The following is a 21,449-nucleotide window of genomic DNA, read 5'->3' on the forward strand; positions in this document are numbered from 1 at the left end:
ATCCTTTTGTTGGCACAGTTATTAATACTGATTCATTCCATTATTTATTTATTTATTTATTTATTTAAAATTTTTATATACCGACATTCATCCAGGATATCATATCGGTTCACATTGTAACGCAAAAACAAACGCACGGCATGGCGCTTTACATTGAACAGTAAAAACATGATAACAAGGCATTAACAAGAGGGGGAACAATAACATGGGAAGTTTTGCTATAAAATTGTAAACAAAGTTTGCAATTATATACATATGTACAAAAGAAAGAAAACTATGAGGTTAATTTTAATCAGGCTAGGAGATAAGAAGGGGAAGAGAAGGGAGGAGAGCGAGGAAAGAGGAGGGGCAGAGAGAAAGAAAAGAAGGTGGTGGAGAAAAGGGGAGGGGAGAGAGGGGCGGTAGAATGGGAAACAGGGGAGGAATGGGGAGAGTGGGGACAGTGGTGAGGTATAGTGAAAAATTAAGTGTATGCTTTTGCAAAGAGCCAGGTCTTGAGCTTCCGCTTGAAGGATTTGAGGCATTCTTCTTGCCGTAGTTCAACAGGCATTTTGTTCCAGAGGGTCGGCCCGGCTATCGATAGTGCACGGGCTCTTGTGGAAGTGAGTTTATAGAGTTTAGGAGAGGGGATAGGCATGGTTGCGAGATGTGCTAGTCTGGTGGGCTTATTAGACTGGTGAAAACGGAAGGATTCATTGAACCAGTTCATTTCGGGATTGTATAGGGCTTTGTGGATGAGAGAGAGAGCCTTATATTGTATGCGGGAGGCTATTGGAAGCCAATGTAGGTCTTTTAGAACAGGTGTAATATGGTCATGTCTACGTAAATTGGTCAAGATCCGGGCTGTGGTGTTTTGTAAGATTTGAATGGGATGGATGGCATTGTTAGGTAGGCCGAGGAGTAGGGAATTGCAGTAGTCGGTTTTGGCGAAGATTGTGGTTTGGAGAACTGTACGGAAATCGGGGGGATGTAATAAGGGTTTGAGTTTTTTTAGTGTGTGGAGTTTAAAGAAGCCGTCTTTTAGAATGTTATTTATGAATTTCTTTAGTGTGACGTGACCATCAAGAATGATACCCAAATCACGGACTTGTTGAGCAAATTGGAACTGAGGAAGAGGGGGGAGGATCGGTTGGCTTTGGGGTGAGATGAGCATAATTTCAGTTTTTTTTAGTATTAAGAGCAAGGTGGATGGAGGAAAGGAGATTGTTAATGGAATGGAGGGTTTCATTCCAGAAGTCCATGGTTTTTGATAGGGAGTCAGTGATGGGTATAAGCAGCTGAACATCATCAGCATATATGTAATGAGGGAGGTTTAGACTGGAGAGGAAGTAACAGAGGGGCAGAATGTAAATATTGAATAGGGTTGAGGATAGGGAGGATCCCTGAGGGACACCTCGGTTGAGGGGGATGGCCTTGGAAACGTGATTTCCTAGCTGGATTTTGTAATCTCTATTACTAAGGTAGGAGTTGAACCAATTGTGGGCAGCACCTGTAATACCGATTTCAGTTAGCCGCTGTAGGAGAATGGGATGGCTAACGGTGTCGAATGCGGAGGAGATGTCAAGGAAGGCATCTCATTAAAACTCTTCTTGAAATAATACTATTCACAACAACACTTTTGCATATTTAGATAACTACTTATCAGCTGTTGGTTAGTGCTGGTGCTTTTTCCATGGTTTTGCTTTTCCACTTTTTATTGCCCGGTGAAGTGGAGTTAAAATGGGATTTAAGGGAAATGACAAGCGATGGACAAATGAACCTTCAAGTGGTTAGAATGACACCATTTGAATGCCCCTCTTGCCCCTGGTAGCACTTCGTTGGCACGTTTGCTTGTTGCTTAGCCTGAGCTCCAGACCCCACTGAGGCTGCTTGGCTTTCATGGATTTCTCTCTCTAACCCCTGAGATGACCTGATGCAATGCTCTTTCTTGCGCCTGGAAGAACGCTGTGCCATGGATGGCTGATTGTCAAAGACTGGATGATGGGTCAGCTTGGGGCACGCTGGGTCACTGGTTACTATGGCTTTTCTGTCTTCTGAGGATCAGGGCATAGGATTTTTGGATGGAGGACTTAGGTCAGAAAGTGGAAGGTTAAGAGAAACCTAAATCTTTAGCAGAGGATTATCCGATCCACAATGCCTTGGATATTATTTAGAATGATTAATTCATGTTTGTGTGACCATTAGATCGACGCAAGGCAGAAACATGGAAACACAGAATACGATGGCAGATAAAGCTCATATGGCCCACCCAGTCTGCCCATCTGCATCTCCTGCTGAGCTTTATAGTCCCTTCCTCTCTCTCTCAGAGACCCCCTGTGCGTGTCCCATGCTTTCTTGAATTTGGATTCTCGTCTCCGCCACGTCCATGGGGAGGCAGTCCTATGCATCCACTACGCTCTCTGTAAAGAAATATTTCCTTACATTACTCCTGAGTCTGCCCCCGTGACCCCTCATTCTAGAGCAGGGGTCCCCAAACCTGTCCTGGAGGGCCACCAGCCAGTCGGGTTTTTGGGATATCCTCAATGAATATGCATGAGAGAAAATTTGCATGCACTGCCTCCATAACATGCAAAATTTCTCTCATGCATATTCATTGTGGATAACCCAAAATCCCGACTGGCTGGTGGCCCTCCAGGACAGGTTTGGGGACCACTGTTCTAGAGCCTCCTTTCCATTGAAAGAGGCTCGCCTCCTGTGCATTTATTCCTTGGAGATATTGAAACGTTTCTATCATATCTTTCCTTTCTGAGGGCTTTCTCCACCCATCCTGACCATCCTCGTTTAAAGCCCTCCTCAGTAGATTTGCCAGTCTGTTTTCGAAGGAGGCGGGACTCTTCTTTGACTCCCATCTCTGTTCAGCAGAGCTTGAATCATCATCCCCATGATCCAGAAAGCCAAAATATCCTTCTTGACACCATCTATGCAGGCAGCCATTCATTTATCTCCAGTACGCGACTTGGAGAACCGAGGAAAGACCAGGACTATTCCAAAGCAATAGGAAGCAGTCACTAGGAAAGTGCTGGTAAGGGCCAGCCCGAGGAGGATGTGGGCTTCGGAAATTATACACACAGGATACATCAGACTTTTCAAGTCCTTCTGCATGCCAGGGGGCATAATAATAATTCTAATATAAATTGCATGAAGTTATAATTATGCAGACTACTACATATGCAGGAATCTATATCTGGACATCAGAAAGAAATGGCACACAAGGGATATATTTTTTGTGTTTGTTACCCGGTGTCCAATATATGTAGAAAGAATCTGAAAATTCAAAGATAAATGTTTATAAGATGGAAACATTGAAAAGTTAATATGATAATATAAAAATTAACATTAGATAAAATTATACCATACCCTGTCTTATGAATAAATTACTACCTCTCTATTAAGGACATTTCTATTAAGGACTCATCTTTATTAAGACTAGCCCATCTGTCATCATTTAAGTCCATTAATCATGCTGTTCCTGGTTATTTATGGGTGGCACCATGAAAACACTGGTTGCCACCTTCTCCTTTTCACTGACAAAAATCAGCAGGGCCACAAAAATCCCTCTTCCCCCACCCCAATGAGCTTACAAGTGAGGCCAAGTGATTTGTTCGTTGACAGGGGATAAGCGGGTTTCTGCGGATCAGAACATGGGCCTGCTTGGCTCTAGAGACACAAACACACACCCCCCTCCACACTCTGCTTCTGGGACAGACCACCTCGCTGGAGATTCAGCGACTACCTGAATAACTTTAAAACACTTGGTCTTTGCCTTCAGGACAAACTGACAGTCCATTACTCTGTTTCACAGTGTAGGGAGGCAGCATCGGCTGCCCAGTATGAGAAATGACATGAACACGTTACAAATGCACATGTAGAAGGGGGCGCCAGTGTTTGTCTGTTTCTGCATGAGATTTATTGAACAATTACTAAACACATCCAGTGCTCGAACCCTCTTAAAAGGGTCATAGATTTATAAGGAATCACATTTATCACTCCTGAACATTAACGCTGCAAGCATGATGGAAAAGGAGACATTCAGAGATTTTTTAGAAATCTCTGTACCTTGCAGAGCTGTTGAAATGCAGCAAACCAAGGACACAGCCAGCTCAGGTATGGAATGGTTATGTGTGGGGGGTCTTAAAATTGTATTTTGGCCTAACAAATGAATAAAGTAGACAAGGTGGAAGCACTTCACTACCCGAGTATAAGCAGGAGGTGTGGAAGAATACACCCTGAGGAGAACATAATGCATGATTTAGAATAAGCATGTGTATTAACTCGCCCTCACAACTAAAGGGTCTCCTGGGGATAGGGAGGAGAGGCTGGAGCAGAAGAACCTGTATAGCATAAAATAAGATAAACACACATTATTACTACTATCACAAGCAATACAAGCACAGTCAGTGCATGCACATTTACATAACACATCGAGATTCTTATACTCTGTAGAAAACAGAAGCATATAGCTTTATATAAAAGAAGAATTTATTAGCTTTGTAAAATTAGGAAAATTAGTTTTCTGTAGGATATAACATAAAACCCACAAATCTCACCCTCTCTTCTCTGTTCCAGTTCAAGCAAATTAAGAATACATTTCCAGTGTTCCCATTTAAATTCTGGCTAGAACATTAAAATAAGTTCTCAGTTTAATCTCATGGGATTGTTCAATACTTTAGACAAACTTCTCTGCAGTCTAGATGGTTGATGAAGAGGTAGTTGGTGCTTGAGAGATCTGTGATTGGTGCTTGGGAGATCTGTGATTGTTTCCAGCGCTCCAGAGAAGACTGAAAAATCTCATCACATTGACTTAAAACAAACCCTCTCTATTCTGAATAAACTCACAACAAATCTTCCTAACACTAAATGGATGTAAGGACTGTGCTAATACCATTCAGCTAACTTAAAAAAAAATTATCCAAAAAATCTTTACATGCCTTAGGTAAAAAAATAACAACCATCTATCTTAGTGCTACTGGATAAGTAATTTTCTTCAGAATAATTAACTACCAGAAAACTTCCAGCTACTACTGATAACTCTTTCCTTTGTTATCAGTAGTAAGCTGGAAGCTGCATAAAGTTCTCACCTCCTGACTACATCCCTATATATATATATATATCCTTCTTTCTCTCTCTCTCTCTAAGACAAAACTTATCCTTTTACATATTCTTCATTCTCATTAGTATTGGATCCTTTAATACTTGTTGGCTACTAGGTAATGTATTGCATACCTAAGTGCTGATGCAAATATATACCATTTATCAGGTCAAATATAAATTAGTATTTTATAGGCTGACCAAGAAAAGTTAGTTATAATAAATTATAGCATCCTCCTTTTCAGTAATGTCCACTTGGTGTCACTGTTGGCCAGTGGATGGCTTTGCCAATAGAAATGCATACTTCTTAACTTGTGTTGATATGACACTAGTCTTCCCCACTTATTAACACTTCAAAAGGAAATACAGCTCTCAAGAACCCATTTTAAATAAGGTTGATTACATTTTTATTTTCAAATGAACATCTGCTGGATTCAGCCCTTAGGGATTTCTTCTGAGACTGCAAAGAGTTGTTTACATATCACCATTTGTACTTTGAACTTAGGAATTGTTAGTAGAGGAAGAAATATTTAGCTTAATAAATGTTTTGATAAGCTACTAATTTAAAAAACGTTTTCCTAAAAAATGCTTTTATTCAGGTACTCTGCATCTGCCAGGCCTCCTTCTCCGAGCTGTTGAATGGGCTCAGGGAAGGAGATTTTATTAGGTTGTGGCTACACACCTCTTATTCCAAAATACTTTTAGCATAATGCAAAGGCAGCTTTCTGGGAGCAGGTATCCCTAACCGTGCCTGGATTGGATCCAAACATGGCAGGTGTGCTGAAACCTCCAGCAATATTCTCACTACCCAGATTTCAGGCAAATCCATGCATCAGGGGGGCCCAATCTAAACAAGTGGACACAGCAAAAGCAATAGATGCTCTGCTGTAATGAAACACATCTTGAAAAAGCCTCAAAATGTATATTTTATTTTTAATTATAATGGACAAATTGGACTCTCTTGTCCTCAAAAGCTCCTGCCTCGATATTGAAAGTGCCTGAAAAGCAGATAAATAAATAATTTGGTTAGTCTATAAGGTGCCACTGGCCTCTGTGTTGTTTTTGCTGCTATAAGCTAACATGGCTACTCAGCAGAAAGAAAGGAGACCCAGGAATAAGCCCTCCCCCCTCCCTGCCCATAAAGAATGCAAACGAACCAAGATATTTGAAGATGCTCGTACACTGAGATACTTTTCTGAGATGAAGGCAAGACCTCAGTTGGCCTCAGTGGTAATTTTCTAAATTAAAAAGGTACCAGATCGGATCCAGTGGCAGTTTCTACCCTTCCACATTTTCCCTAACGGGGAGAATAGAAAGATTCCAGGCTGTTGACCTGGGAGAAAATCATCACTGCTGTGAAAGTTTGACTCTTAACACGTGTGTTAGCTTTATGAAGATCTAATCTCTATCCCATCAAAGGTGGGTGAGCAAAAGGCAGCAGTAGATTCCAGATCGGAGTACTCAGAGGTGCTAGATCTCCAGTTCCTGTTTATTTGTTTATTTGGATTTATTACCTGCCTTTTTGAATATTAGACCTACACCGCCCACCCCAGTCTAACTCGATTGAAAGGGCACTTATTTATTTATTTATTTATTTTTAGATTTTTATATACCGGTGTTCCTATATGAAATAAAGATCACATCGGTTTACATTGAAACAGAACATGAAACTTGCCAAAAGGCATTACATAGAACAAGGTTATGAAACTTGGAACAGTGTACATAAGTTCAAAATTTAACAATAACGTTGTAACATTGATGACCAAAAGATAAAGGAGAAAAAAAAAAAAAAAAAAAGACTTAAACAATTAAGTTGACAGGTCTTATTGAGCTTAACTGCACTCACTTGGGGGTGAGTGCAGTTACAACCCAGTGCAAAAGAGGCAAATTGAGCCATTAGCATGCAGCTTGTCTTCCATTTTGGCAATATCAGTTTGAGCGAGGCTGGGGTAATGATGCATACATCCGACCATTAGGACAAGACGTGCGAGAGATGACGAGGCTGCGTACTGAGTGATGCCCGGGTGAACTTGGATTTCCATTCCGAGCAAAGCTTTCTGCATCAAAGCAAAATGTTTTTAAAGAAGGGATCTGGTGAAAGAATCTTTTGTTTCAGTTTTTGATAGGATAAGTTTATAAGAACATAAGATTTGCCATGCTGGGTCAGACCAAAGGTCCAACGGTGGCAAATCCAGGTCACAAGTACCTGGCAGGATTCCTAAGTTCAATAGATTCCAGGCTGCTTATCTCAGGGACCAGCAGTGGATTTTCCCAAGCCCACCTTAATACATGTTTATGGACTTTTCTTCCAGGAACTTGTCCAAACCTTTTTTAAACCCAGCTACACTAACAGCTTTTACCACATCCTCCGGTAACGAATTCCAGAGTTTAATTACGGTTTGAGTAAGGGTCTCTGGTAAGGGTCTGTGGTAAGGCAGTGACTAGACAGGTGCAGGCCTTTGGAAACCCTGTATAGAAAGGATGAAACATGGGAATATTTTTTTTTGTTTGAATAACTTTATTGAATGCTCATAGAACATTTTCCCCTCATTCTCCCCCAAACAATGCCCCAGCAGCATCTTGATACAGATTTGCGTCGTTTCAGAAGAGAACAACGGGTACTGCTGAGCTTGGCACCGGAACAATAGATACGGAACCCATACACAATCACAAGAGTTCATCTTTTATATCATACAATATCCCCAATTAAACATCCAAAAATTGTAATCTGTGTTGAGTATCAACGGCTAAAGTTTTTATATAAGGATCCCAAATATCCCTTAGAATCCTTTTCAAGACTTGGGTGCTTTCCAAGAAGCAGTTCTAAATGCCACATTATATACCATTTCTAACATTTTAACCCTTCACATTGCAACAGCAGGCAGCCTGCTTGCTATCCAACCATTTCAGCAGCATGTGCCATTCGGCAGTCACACAAGTTTTAACCAATAGAGCCTTGTGGCACTTACCAATGAAAGTGTGCACCGACACACGTCCTTCCTAGTCATAAGTACCTCACAGACATCAAATCATGCCAGATTCCCACTAACAACATATTCATGTGGCCTCATCTTTCCGGCGCTTCTGGCATCTACTAGACTCTTTTGTAAGCCAGCAGAGGGAGGGGGGGGGGGGGGGGGGGGGGGAACCCGACCCTATACAGAATTCGTAGCTTCAGGTCTCGTCATATCACATTTTCTATACGTTGGTTCGCTAGGGTAACCCAAGAATGCAGAGTCTCCTCATCCAAGGAAGTACCTAGATCTTTCTGCTGCAAATCTGCATAGCGGCTTGTTCTATTCCAATTTTTACCGTGAGCTTAATTATTATTATTTCAGTGTCTAGCCCTGCCTTTCCCTAAAAGCTCAAGGCAAGGTAGAACAATCAGAGTACAATAAAACGTTCTATAATAAACACAGATTAATAAATAGTAACTGTCACGCATGGATTCAATAGTTAATCCCTGAGTCAGTATGACTTCTAAACAGCATTTTGAAGTGTTCAAATCCCTGTTATGGACCACAAGGTCCGAATTGCAGTGGGAAAAGCCGAACACAGTCTCCAGTGTTTTCTGTTTGCAGGTGGCTTAGGCTGGTGAGGCCTCAGAGCAGGTGCAGAGAGACACAGAACAGTGCAGAAGCAGGGCTGCGGCTTCAGCTCTTAAATTAATTTACTTTATCTGTATCCCCCAGGGCTTTGCTGTCGGCGCTCCAGCCCCAGTGTAAATTTCAGAGCTGGCAGAGTTTTGAAGACGTGCACTTTCCAGAGCATAAAAAAAAAGACCTGGCCTCACCCAAGTCATCCCAAAGAGGATGATCCAGCCCTGGTTTTATCCCATCGCTACAAGCAGGGAAGATGGAGCTCTGGCTTTTCTTTCAGGCAGTGGGATGAAAACCAGGGCTGGATCAGCCTCTTTGGGTTGACCCGGGTGAGGTGTGGAGGAAGGACTAGCAAGGATCTTCGATTCCTAAAACCCTTTCACACCAGCAGGCTTTTTTCGTCATTTCCATTTGTGGAATCTGAAGCCCAAAGGGGCCATTAATTCCCCCTTGTGCAAACATAACAGGACACAGTCTTTGCACATCTGGCCCTTCTGCTTACCCAGGGCAAATCAGCCTCTGAGGGATCTCTACTGCCCCCTCCTTGTCCATAGAGTCCTCTCCCCCACTCTCGTGCTCGCCTTCCCCCCACCCCTGCCAGCATGACCCTCTCCTCTCCCTCCACCAGCAGGATTCTGACCCTCGTCCCCACCCTGAGTGATCCTCTTTCACCTGCTGCCTCCCACATGAGTTCCTAGATTTACCCCTCCCACTCCTCTCCTCTTCCCTCTCCACCCACTCCTCTCTCACTCATGCCTCGCTTTCTAACCTCAGCCCCTGCACTCATACCTTGACTTTCCAATTTGCTTGCTTCCCACTCCTCCGTTTCTCCCCTCACCCCACCCCCCTGCATTTGTGCCTATCTCTCTTTCCTCTCTTTCCCCAGGGCCTGCGCCTCCCAATAGGGGGTCACCCTGGGTGCCAGCCATTAGGGGGCGGCAAAGAGCAGCCACGAGCAGAGCCCAGCCCACTGATGGCCGAGAGGAGTAGAGACTGGCGGGCCGCGAGCAGCACCTCTGTGTGTGTGTGAGTGAGAGGGATTGTGTGTGTGCGAGAAACCAATGGTGTTAGTGAGAGAGAAGGAGGGAGCCTGTGTAAGGGTGAGTGTGGGAATGAGACAAGGAACCTAAGTGTGTGAAAGAGAGAGGGGGGCCTGTCTGAGTGAGTGAGGTTGAGGCCGGGGCGTGGACTGGTGGGGGGAGAGGGGGAAGCGGGCGCAAGGCAGAAGGTTCGCCCCAGGGTGCCTAATACCTTTGCATCGGCCCTGCTCTTCCCTCCATTACATCGGTGCCTATCTTTCCTGACGTCTGCGCTTTTCTGTCTCTCCCACCCCCAGCATGATCCTCTCCCCCAACCCTTGCTGCGGGAAGAGTGGATGGTACACTGGCAAAAACACCTCCTTCCCAACATGTGGGGCCCAGGGGAGTTGCCCAAATTTTCTCTACCCCACGGTTGGCCCTGCACATCACCAGCATGGTGTTAGGGGGTCATTCCTCCCTCTGAACCATTACTGACCTGGTGTGCCAGCATGATGGTAGGGGTCACTCCTCCCGAACCATTACTGACCCAATCTCCCAGCATGATGTTAGGGAACCATTACTGACCCGGTCTCCCAGCATGATGTTAGGGAACCAGTACTGACCCAATCTCCCAGCATGATGTTAGGGAACCATTACTGACCCAATCTCCCAGCATGATGTTACGGAACCATTACTGACCCGGTCTCCCAGCATGATGTTAGGGTACCATTACTGACCCAATCTCCCAGCATGATGTTAGGGAACCATTACTGACCCGGTCTCCCAGCATGATGGTAGGGGTCACTCCTCCCTCTAAACCATTACTGACCCAGTATCTCAGTATGGTACTAAGGACACTGAGCCCTCTGAGCCAGCACTGACCCAATGTCCCAGCATGGTGCTAGTGGGTCATTCCTCTCTCTGAACCATTACTGACCTGGTGTGCCAGCATGATGGTAGGGGTCACTCCTCCTGAACCATTACTGACCCAATCTCCCAGCATGAAGTTAGGGAACCATTACTGACCCGGTCTCCCAGCATGATGCTAGGGACACTTTTCCTTCTGAACCTTTACTCACCCAGTCTCCCAGAATGATGTTAGGGAACCAGTACTGACCCAGTGTCTCAGCATGGTGCTAGGGACACTCCCTCTGACCCAGTATCCTAACATTATGTTGGGCCCACTCTCTCCTACGTCAGCATGCTGGTAGGAGGTCCCCTCCCCTCTTAGCCACTACTGACCCAGTGTCCCACATCATGTTAGGGGACACTCCTTCTATGAGCCAGTATCATGTCAATGTCCCAGCATGGTGTTAGGGGGCGCTATAATGCTGAAGAAGCTTTCAGTCAGACTAAAAAATTCAGAGTATATAAATGTTGACCTTTCACCTCTCAGGCAGCCTTTGCAATGTGCGGAAGACCTGACTGGGAACAGCTGCCAAGTTACCCAGCTCCAGGAGGGAATATTAATGACCAGTCCTGGTTTTGATCTTACATCCAAGTGCATAGCAGGGTTTGTAGTCCTTACCCACTGAAATCGGCATGGCAGGTACCAGACTGCATCAGGAATGGGACTGGCCTGAAATCTCCCTCCCGGAGCTGGGTAGCTTGGCAGCTCTGTTTCAGGAGCAGAATACCTGGCCTGCCTGAGGCTTGCAGCTGCCATCTGTTCAGACTGAGTCAGCGCAGAGACGAGTGGAATATTAATCTATTAAAGCCGATGCTACCTGCTTCCCGAATCTCTGGTTTATTTACTGTCAGTGCAAAATGCAGGGGAAACGAACAGAGAAGTGGAAAGAGAGCCCCTGCTTCATCACTACCATAACTGAGTGCATGCATGTATGTATATGTGCCTGCGTGCCTGTGCATCCTGTGCATGTATGTGTATACAGGTGTGTGCGCTTGTACATGTGTGTCTGTGTATATGTATGTAAGCGTGTCTGTGCGTTTACAGATGTGCACGCGCACAGATCTGGATAGCAGAGGAAAGGATTAACATGAGCTGCACACGAGACCCTGTTCTCATGTAACAAATGTGGAGGCAGGGACAGAGAAGACTTGTACAAATGAGAGATGAGAAAAATCCATGACATTGGGTCTGCTCCAGCCCTGGATTTGTCTGTAGGCCCCCCATTGTGTCTGTGCCTGGGGAGGCAAATATTTAGGGGACAGCAGGCTGGCTAACGTTTTCTGCCTTCCAGCTCTGCCGAATCTCATTCAGCAGTGAATAGTCCTCTGCTACCCTGCAACAGCCCCTTACAGGAGGATGGGGTGAAGGCGGGGGTGAAAGCACTAAATTTGCCTAGGAACAGCAAAATCCTAAATCCATTCCTGGTCTGGTCTCCTCTCTGGTCCTTATTCACTGGGGCTGGTCTTCTCTCGCCTGCCTCATTAAGGCTGAGTACTCTCCTTTCTAGAAACTTGATGACCGCAAAAGACCATATGGTCCATCTAGTCTGTCCATCCATCCAATTTATCTACCCGTTACAATTCCCATCACTGCTTCAGAGATCCCCTGCATTTAACCCATACTTTCTTGTATCCAGATACTGTTTTTGTCTCCACCACCTCCACTGGTAGGCCTTTCCATGCATCCACCTCCCTCTCTGTAAAGAAATATTTCCTAAGATTACTCCTCAGTCTACCCCCTTTCACCCTCATCTCATGACCCCTCGTTCTAGAGCCTCCTGTCCATTGTAAAAGGTTCACCTTCTCTGCATGGAAACCTTTGAGATATTTGAATGTCTCTATCTCACCTCCAGTTCCTCTCTTACATCCCCCAGTCAATCTTCTTTCATCCCCCTCTCTTACCCTCTACAGCCAATTCCCCCTTCAGTTGATCGAACCTCGCAAACTCTTCTGCATCTGATCCCTCCCATCAAACAGCCCTCTCTCTAAACATCCCTCTGGGCCAAGACTAGTGGTAATATTTTCCTTTTGGTCCTGGGTCAAAGGTGGTTGACAGTTGGAGAGAAGAGAGGACAGGCTGATGATCTAGGCAACATTTTTCTCTTGGGTTGGTTCAAGAGGTAGTAATCTTCATCAGCATGTGCACACTCAGCCCTCCCCTCCGCTCACAGCTGATTACAAGTCTGATGGTGATCTGCAAGTGGCAGCAGCATTAGGAATGAAGGGTCAGCATGGGGCCTGTGAGCAGCAGCTCTAATCCCACAGAAGCTCGTGCAATGGCACCACATCTACAGGACCTGTGATTGGGTGTTGGCTCGCTGGCCCCACGCCACCTCCCACTGCTAATGTTGCTGCTTCCGGTACATGAAGAGTGCTGCCACTTGTGACCCCCAGCTAAAGGTCCAACCCACAGCTTGGGAAGCCCTGCTCTTGTTTAGATCTTTAAGTCCAATCCCATATGCTTTAGAATAGAGACCACCAATCATTTTAGTAGCCACCCTCTGGACCAGCTCCATCCAGTTTATATCCTTTTGAAGGTGTGGTCTCCAGAACTGACTCCACCAATTGAAGGCTGCTGAGCCCCTAGTGCAAGTCCTTATGCAAATCAGAACGTCATCTCCAGGACCGGACCAACTCATCCTTCATAATTTAGAACTGGTCTGGCCACCTTTGAGAGTCAAATGAAGGGAAAACTGCCCCCCCCCCCCCCCCCCGCAAAGAAAATAACATTTCCAAGAGGCTTGGGTCAGAATGAAGCATCCATATTGGTCAAGCACTGTCCGGCACCAGTGCGGGGGCCAGAACACTGCTGGTCCTTGCAATGACCCGTTGAGCACCAGCTGGCATGAGCTGGCAAAATTCTTTATGACCGATGTTTTCTCGTACTGGCCACCCTCCCACAAAACCATTTTCAGTTGCAGTGAGGGCCAACACACTGTGTTCCAGGAAATTAGATAAGGATCAGGAGAGTGGAAGAGCTAATGCAAGGATTCAGATGCGACGCCAGTGTCTGACTCAACTCTGGTAAAATTGCCAGATTTCTGGTTGTAACCCATACGTTCAGCTGCCCATCTTAGCATCCCACCCCACTCCATCCCCACAACACATTTAAACCATTTTTGATAGTAGCCAAAGTGACCGGGTAGCTTTGCCTCCCACTGTTCATATGGAAACGCAGTTCTGATTTCTCTAAGAAAAGCAGGACTGCCCCCTCTTCCCTGACGTATACAGTGGGGAGGAAGGGGCAAAGAAGTTTAAAGCAGATCAGCCCAGTTCACTGCTGACCCCAGAATAATAGGAAACTCTCACACTGGAAGTTACTCTTGGTAAAAGTGTAGGGTCTTTGGTTCTGTGTCAGTCTAAGGACCTTTAAACTCGTTCACCGACTAACCAACTATTCCCCCTTCCTCTTCACTCTGATCCTCCCTTCCAACAGAGCCTTCAAAAGGCCACATGCCTGATGAGGGCAACGTCCTGGGCACAAATCTCAGGTGGGTGGTCCTTGGTGCTGTTAACATAGCCTTCCGCCACGGCCCATGGTGCTGATGTTGAAGTCGACGGCGATCCTCACGCTACTCCGACTTTGCAACCATGGAGAATCCTGATCCAGAGCGTGCAGAAGAAATACATTCGTGGCCCCCAGCTCCAACGCTTAACTGACTGGAGTCAGTTCTGCATCACCATAGCTACCAGAAGTATGTGCTTTATGAAGCATTAAATATAGAAAACCCTCTCTCTCTCTCTCTAGGAAAAGTGCAATCTTCACGTTATAGGCGGCACTGACCGGCAGAAATGCACGGTGCTGTGAGAGAGCCCCATGTGAGTGCGCTACCAGTGCCCAAGGCAGCTTTTATAATTAAACAATAAAATGCTGGAATTCTTCAAGGAATGATACATTAATCGGGGCTTCCTGGCCTCCCCACACTCTCTCTCTCTCTCCTTCCCCACCAACACAGAGCACACGGCAGCCCTTAACGGCATCGCGAACCATTCAAGTGAAAGTTGGGGGTTGCGGCTGCTATATCACGGCAGAAAGTTCGAAAGGGAGCTAATAGCCAAAGATTATGAAATTCAGCTCGGGGTCGAGAGAACAGGGCCAGCCATCCTGCCTAACATGTCGGCTTTCTCAGGGCTTACATGAGAAATAAAGAAGCCCGGATGCCACTTGGTTTTCACCACTCCCTGGGCAGTCTGGAGTCTGTTGCAAGGGCCACCAGCACAGTCCCGCTTAGTTCCTGCTACATTTTGAGAGCCATCCACCTGGATAAATAGCCATTTTCCTGGGCTATCCACAATTACCATCCGGGCTTCCACAACCTGGGCATTTTTAGCTGGACTGAGAGGAGGTGTTTTCTGGGGGAAAGCTAAGGAAACAATGCAGATAAATTAGATTTTCAAATCAACAAATTTGTTGCTGCGAATTAGCTATGCGGTACGAGGGTGCAAAGTAGACATGGACTGTGCTGCTACGTGGACTGTCCGGGCTGTGCTTCTGGTCTTACTGTCCGGCCTCCAGTAGATCGTGTGCCGCAGGAGGTGGTCACAGAGCCAGAAACACCATAAATAGTGGGAAGCTGACCAGGGAGCCACAGAAAATCTTATTTACCTATCCTGAAGAAAACCAGACCCCAAAATAATCGATCATTTTCGCCCAGCCTTCCTTTTTTTTATCCAAACTAGTAGAAAAAGCAGTCTACTTCTAACTTCTCAACTTCCTTGACGTGAGAAGCATCCTACACTCATACCAACCTGGCTTTAGAAAAGGCTATGGCACAGAATTTGTTTTATTGGATATTACAAACAGTATTCACCTAAATGCAGACAAGAGGGTGACTCCATCCTAATCTTACTAGGTTTTTCCACAGTCTTTGATAGAGTTGACCACCATCTTCTTGTTCAGCATCTAGGGAAAACTGGCATTGAGGGTACTGCCCTAAAATGGTTGTATCCTTTCTGTCCAACAGTCATGGGGGCAAACAGTCTGCATCCAAAAACCTCATATGTGGTGATCCCCAGGGCTCTTTTCTTTCCATGATTCTGTTCAATATCTACATCAGTCCTATCTGCGATCTGATTCAGACCTTCAACACTGATTGTCACCTGTTTGCAGATGACAGCCCACTCTGCATGAAAATTGGTTCTGACCAAGATCCTCCCATCACCAACATCAACATAGAGAAAGCTCTCACTACCAAACATTATGCAACATCTTACATCTGTGATTCATGCACTAATCACCAATCAACTAGATTACTGCAACTCTCTACTCTACTCTAGGAATCTCCCTAACTATAGCCTGAAATGCCTACAATTCATGCAAAACCCTTATAAGGGGAAAGGTATTGAACCATATAAGGCCCATCCTCTACAGGCTACACTGAGGCCAGGATTACATTCAAAACCCTATATTTCATCTTCAAATGTGTAAATAATCAGGCCCCGGAGTATCTCTCCCATCTTCTTGCTGCCTACACCCCCGTCAGAGATCTCTGCTATTCACAGAAGGCCCTTCTTCCTCCCCACCCTTGACTTCTGTGAAACCGAACTGCACAAGGCTAAGGGCCTTTAGCTGTTATGCTCCCAAGATCTGGAATCAGGCCCCACCATCCATTCACCTAGAACCATGCTACCTGACATTTTGGGGGAAAAAAAGATAAGGTTATGGTGGCTCTACCAGGTTTTCTCGCATGCTGTGCATCAGGAAAGCACAATCCTTCCCATGCTCATGGCCGTCTAGCTTCCACAATGTCACACAACTCCACATCTTGTGTATCCGCTAACGTACTGTAATGCATTACTTGACTGACATCCGCTTTGAGACCATTCTTGGCAACAGCGGACTATCAAAGGTTTGCAAATAAACAAATAATGAATAAATATTTTCAGTAGAGAGTCTAATCCTCCTGCTTTGGCAATGATCGCTATTTCATTGGGTCCCCAGGGGGGTCAGGTGGCAGGGCATATTACCCACTCCGATTACAGAGGTTCTCAACTTCAGCCCAGCCAAAAAGAAGCCAAGCTGTGATTATCAGATGCACAAACACACCGGGGGGCCATTTGCAAACATATATATCCAGCTGTTCCAGTGGTGATGGGAAATCTTCTTTTCCTTTTGTTTTGGGGTTTTTTAAATCTTGTGTGCAGGAGGTACAAAAGAAATGGCAAGCTGGTGGGTCTCTCCTGTTGCACTTGGAGGTGGACCCTTGTCCTGGAGCAGTGGAGAACGGCTCCCTGGTAGGGACCAGGAAGCACCTGCCCCCAAGGGGCGGAGCACTGGAGGAGACAGAGGGTAGCAGTGGCGGACTCACGATGTCTGACCGTCCCGGGTATTCACTGCCCAGGCCGGCCCAGGACATGTCACGTGGTCTGCTGAGCGCAGCTCTGTCACGGCCGCACACAGCAGACCACGTGACTGGAGCGATCGGCCCACCGGGGGATGCCTGATCCCCCGATAAGCCAATCTGCCCCTGGAGGCTAGAATGAGCTTCATCACTGGAAGCCTCTCTGCTACCTCTCCGGGAGACCCTGCGAGGCCCACCTAAGTAGGGACTTATCTGCCTAAGTCACACTAAATATTGGCCGCTATGTTTTCAAATTCTTTTGCTGTGCCTGGCTTTGCATTTAGTATTCAGATGAAGGGGCGGCCCCTCACAGAAGGAGTGGGGAGGGGGTGAATAAGTGGATCCTTTACCTGTTCATTGTTAATTTGGGACAAAAGAGCCTTCCACACAAAGGACAGCCCCCATCCTTCTTTGGCGAGGTCCATGCCGTTGTGCCAGGAGTTGGTGACATCTCTTCTCTTCCTGTCTCCAGTCTCGGCAGACACCGGAAGGGGAGTTCTTGCCGCTGGATCAGTGCGAGCTGGACGTGGGGTTCGGGACAGGCGCCGATCAGCTGTTCCTCGTTTCGCCCTTAACCATCTGCCACGAAATCAACCCCAAGAGTCCCTTCTTTGACCTCTCCCAGCGATCCCTGAGAAGAGAGCAGTTTGAGATCGTGGTGATCCTGGAAGGAATCGTGGAAACTACCGGTAAGAGTTCAAAATTCGCAACCCCTGGTGGCAAGGCCTAATGTTGCAAGGGCCGGCTTCCGTCAGGATCCCAGCATCCATTGCAACAGAAGCATGAAAAATATGCAAGAAGCCTGTAGGCCAGTTTGCTCGCAGCATTTCAAAATACCCCTAAATTTAATATAATAATAATCTGAGTTTATATTGTACCTTTCATTGGAAAAGAATCTTGGTGCTGTGCAAACAGATGAAGATACCGGTGATAAGGTCTTTTTCTGTGGTGCAATAGGTTTCACAAGGATTTGTAGAAAAAACACATGCAGCCATCTCTGGGGTGGATGTCCGAGCGGCACATTTCTAGCCCCTGAGCTTCGTGCGTTTGCACAGGGGACAGGTACAAAGGAGCAAAATTACTAGTCTTACTATTCAATTGTAAACTGGGGCATAGGGAGATAAAGTGACATTTCTCAGGTTCATATAGAGTCAGTGGCCGAACCAGGGTTAGAACCAGGCGACAAAGCGACTCGCCCTCTGTGACGGAGCCAGGATTAGGAGCAAGACACAGGGGGGATGAAGCGACTTGCTCAGCACCACACAGAGAATCGGACAGAGCTGGGATTGGGACCGTGGCACAGGCAGATAGAGTGATCTGCTACCCGTTTACCTGAGTCGTGGGGAAATTCATTTCATCCAGTGCGACCTGTGCCTGGAATCCTCTGTGCAGTTAGCGTCCTGGCTTCTGCAGTCACTGTGACGAGCGCCCTGAAGGCTGTGATTCTGCTTTCTGATTTACCTGCGGTTAAGTGTGAAATCATTGTCGTATGATTGACTGTGACCAGTGCCCTCCAGCCCTCTCCCGGTCAGTCGGAGACATAATGCAAACTTATCCTGGGTAATTCTGGGTGACAAATAGCCTTTCTCCCTCATGTCAGTGGTGTTATTAATAAGGATAAGGTTATTTGTTAAATAGTCACAGGCATATGGTTCTAGTGTTTGTCAGGAAGGGGGGAGTCTGCAATGATCCTGTTTGAATCCCATGAGGAAACAACTGACCTGGGGCTCTGTAAGGGTGTGGGGTGGGAGTAGGGGGTAAAGAGGATTTCTCCCCCATCCTCTAAGTGTTGATGCATTGTGGGGCTGAGAATTCACGTGAAAGGTTGTATAAATATCATAAGAGGTTCCCCTGCCCCAATGCTTGTATAGATCCAAAGACGTTGGTATTTGTTTACAGCCATCCTCAGTGACAGGTTCCGGTGTTGAGCAGAGGGAGGTGTCCTACGGGTTTTCACACTCTCTAACCTTCTGTACATTGCACCTCCCGGCCCCCTTCCCTTGGGATATCCCTGCTGAGGTGCAGGCCTTTAACTCCTTGAATGTATGAAAACAGAGGCACTGAAACACATCCAGACAAAAAAAAAGAAAGGAAACCTAGGAATAAGACCTACGCATTGCAAAGCAACAAAGCCAAGAGGCAGGCAAGCTGATTGTCGGAAGACCCCCAAACCAGTTCAGGGGGGGGGGTCCCCCTCCCCATCGTTTGTGTTTTCAGGATCTCCATAATGAATATGCATGAGACACATTGGTATGCAACGGCAGCGCCGCATGCAAATCTCCCTCGTGCATATTCATTGTGGAGATCCTGAAAACCCAAATAACCGGTTGTCCCCAGAGTCAAGCTAAGCACTGCCCCTTTACCACAGACATCTGAACCTCTACTGAAGTGCATTGGATGATGGGGGCATTTTTAGACGATGGGCAACAAGAAACATACAGTGGTACTCCAGGGCCTCAAAGTGCACACAGCGCTGTGCCAGGCAAGTTACGCGGTTAGGATGTCCCTGCCCCGGGGAGCTTACATTCTACAGCAGAAGCATTCACAGAGGGAGCTGGGGGGTGGGAGGAACAGGTTCTGGCCGCTGTCTTAATAAGAACTGTAGGCTTGTCTTGATTACAGGCATGACGTGCCAGGCCAGAACCTCCTATACAGAAGACGAAGTCCTGTGGGGCCACAGGTTCCTGCCCGTCATGTCGCTAGAGGAAGGCTTTTTCCGGGTGGATTATTCCCAGTTTCACGCCACCTTCGAGGTCCCCACCCCTCCTCAGAGCGTGAAGGAGCAAGAGGAGAGAAGCTCCCTGCCTTCGCCCCTCAGCACCCCTTGCCTGGGGCACAGCCAGGGCAGGAGGGAGCGCATCTGCTCCCTGGACTGCATCGACGTCCTGGAGGAGAGGGCGGGGGGCCGGCTGCCCAGCAAACTGCAGAAGATGTGCGCAGGGAAGGAGGACTTCCAGCGGCGGCTCCTGCGGCTGAGCTCCAGCAACGTGGAGAAGGCCTGCAGCACGGGGGACCTGCCGCTCAAGGTCCAGCAGACCGCTGCGGCCTCGGCCGGCGGCGGGGAGGGGGGAGGCGGGAACCAGCTGAAGGCCTTCAAAATCAAGCCGGACTGCATGACCCAATCCACCGGCAACCTCCAACCTCAGAGCAAGCCCCCGGGCCTGGTGCTGGCGCTGGGGGTGAGGCTCGGGGACGATCTGCCAGCAAAACTCCGAAAAATGAACTCGGACCGCCTCACCTGAAATAAACAAAAAAAAAAACAAAAACCAAACTGCATTTCAAAAGAAGTTTCGGGATTTTTTTTTTTTTTTTTAGGATAAACTTATAGAATTCAGTTTAGTCTCACAGACAATGTCTTTTGGGATTCTCCTGGCCACTACTGTGATAACGTTTCGGGTTTTGTAATGGGCTTGTTACTAATTAATTTTTTTTTCACACTGCAACCTTGGGGAGAAAACGTCTTTTCTGAAACCGCTGGCTTAGGAAGGCTTTTTCTTTGTAGATTAAGACTGGGATATCATCAGTGAGCGGGGCCTCAGCACGTCCTGGATCATCGGGGATGAACCGGTCCTGGTTTTACCTCCAGCTCTGTGCATCTCGATGGGCTCCTAGACCCTGCCTTTTTTAGCAGAACAAGTCCATAGTGCAATGGGGAAGGGGGAGGGGTGATGAAACCAGGACTGGCTCAGTCCATCCTCGATGACCTGGAGTCAGCTGGTAACTCTGTCCTCATCTCGAGTAGGGTGGCCGCCTCTCCCCAGGTCCAACCGCAACAGCCCGATCCGGTCCCGGTTCTGCATGGATTTGAAGATCTGATTTCCTATTGAGACCCCCCCTCCACCCCCAAAGATTATCAATGGGTCGAAAACCAGGACGGGCTCAGGATGGCCTGGGCGAGGTTGGACTTTTTTTTTTTTGCGATGTCCTTATGATGCTTTGCTGCTTTCCAGAAGTCCAAGAACAACAGCAAAAGCAGGAAAAGCAAGGAAGCGGTGGCGACAGCGATGCTGCGTTTTTCTCCCCGTCCCCCACGGGAACGGTGACTCTGCCGTCGGTGCGGGCCACGGCACAGCGCTGCGGATCGCTCCCACCAGCCCTGAGAGCGCGGCGCCTTCCACGTTCTCCTTCCACTTCACTGCCCTGGCACAACCTCAAACCCCTTCAAAAAAAAAAAAAAAAAAAAAGCCCACCTCTGATCTGAGTCAGAGGGAACCAAACCCTTGAGGGGCTTCTAATGAAGGGGACCTGCTGATGTCACCCCCACCCTTCCCAGTGCTTCCCAAACCTGCCCTGTGGGTTTTCAGAGAACCCCCACCATGAAATGATACACATTCACACCTATCACAGGGTATGCAAATCTATCTCATGCATATTCAGTGTGGATATCCTGAAAAACCTGACCGGCTGTGAGGCCACCAGGACAGGGTTTGGGAAACCCCTATCCGATACAGGAGGGCCAAGCTTAGATCTGTCAGCACGACACAGTGGAGGAT

At 47.0% G+C, this 21,449-nt stretch overlaps 1 protein-coding gene across 1 annotated transcript in view; it reads left to right on the forward strand.

The window, feature by feature from the left end:
- The window catches only part of LOC115074445 (G protein-activated inward rectifier potassium channel 1-like), a 57,591-nt gene extending 36,444 nt beyond the window's left edge, over positions 1 to 21,147 (forward strand). Inside the window, exons 2-3 of the mRNA XM_029573908.1 lie at positions 17,429 to 17,645; positions 19,579 to 21,147. Coding sequence (XP_029429768.1) covers positions 17,429 to 17,645; positions 19,579 to 20,198 — 837 coding nt within the window. The 3' untranslated portion in view covers positions 20,199 to 21,147. The remainder of the gene's footprint in view (positions 1 to 17,428; positions 17,646 to 19,578) is intronic.
- The last annotated feature ends 302 nt before the right edge of the window (positions 21,148 to 21,449 follow it).

The sequence above is a fragment of the Rhinatrema bivittatum genome, chromosome 12 (assembly GCF_901001135.1).
Source record: "Rhinatrema bivittatum chromosome 12, aRhiBiv1.1, whole genome shotgun sequence".
Taxonomy (NCBI): domain Eukaryota; kingdom Metazoa; phylum Chordata; class Amphibia; order Gymnophiona; family Rhinatrematidae; genus Rhinatrema; species Rhinatrema bivittatum.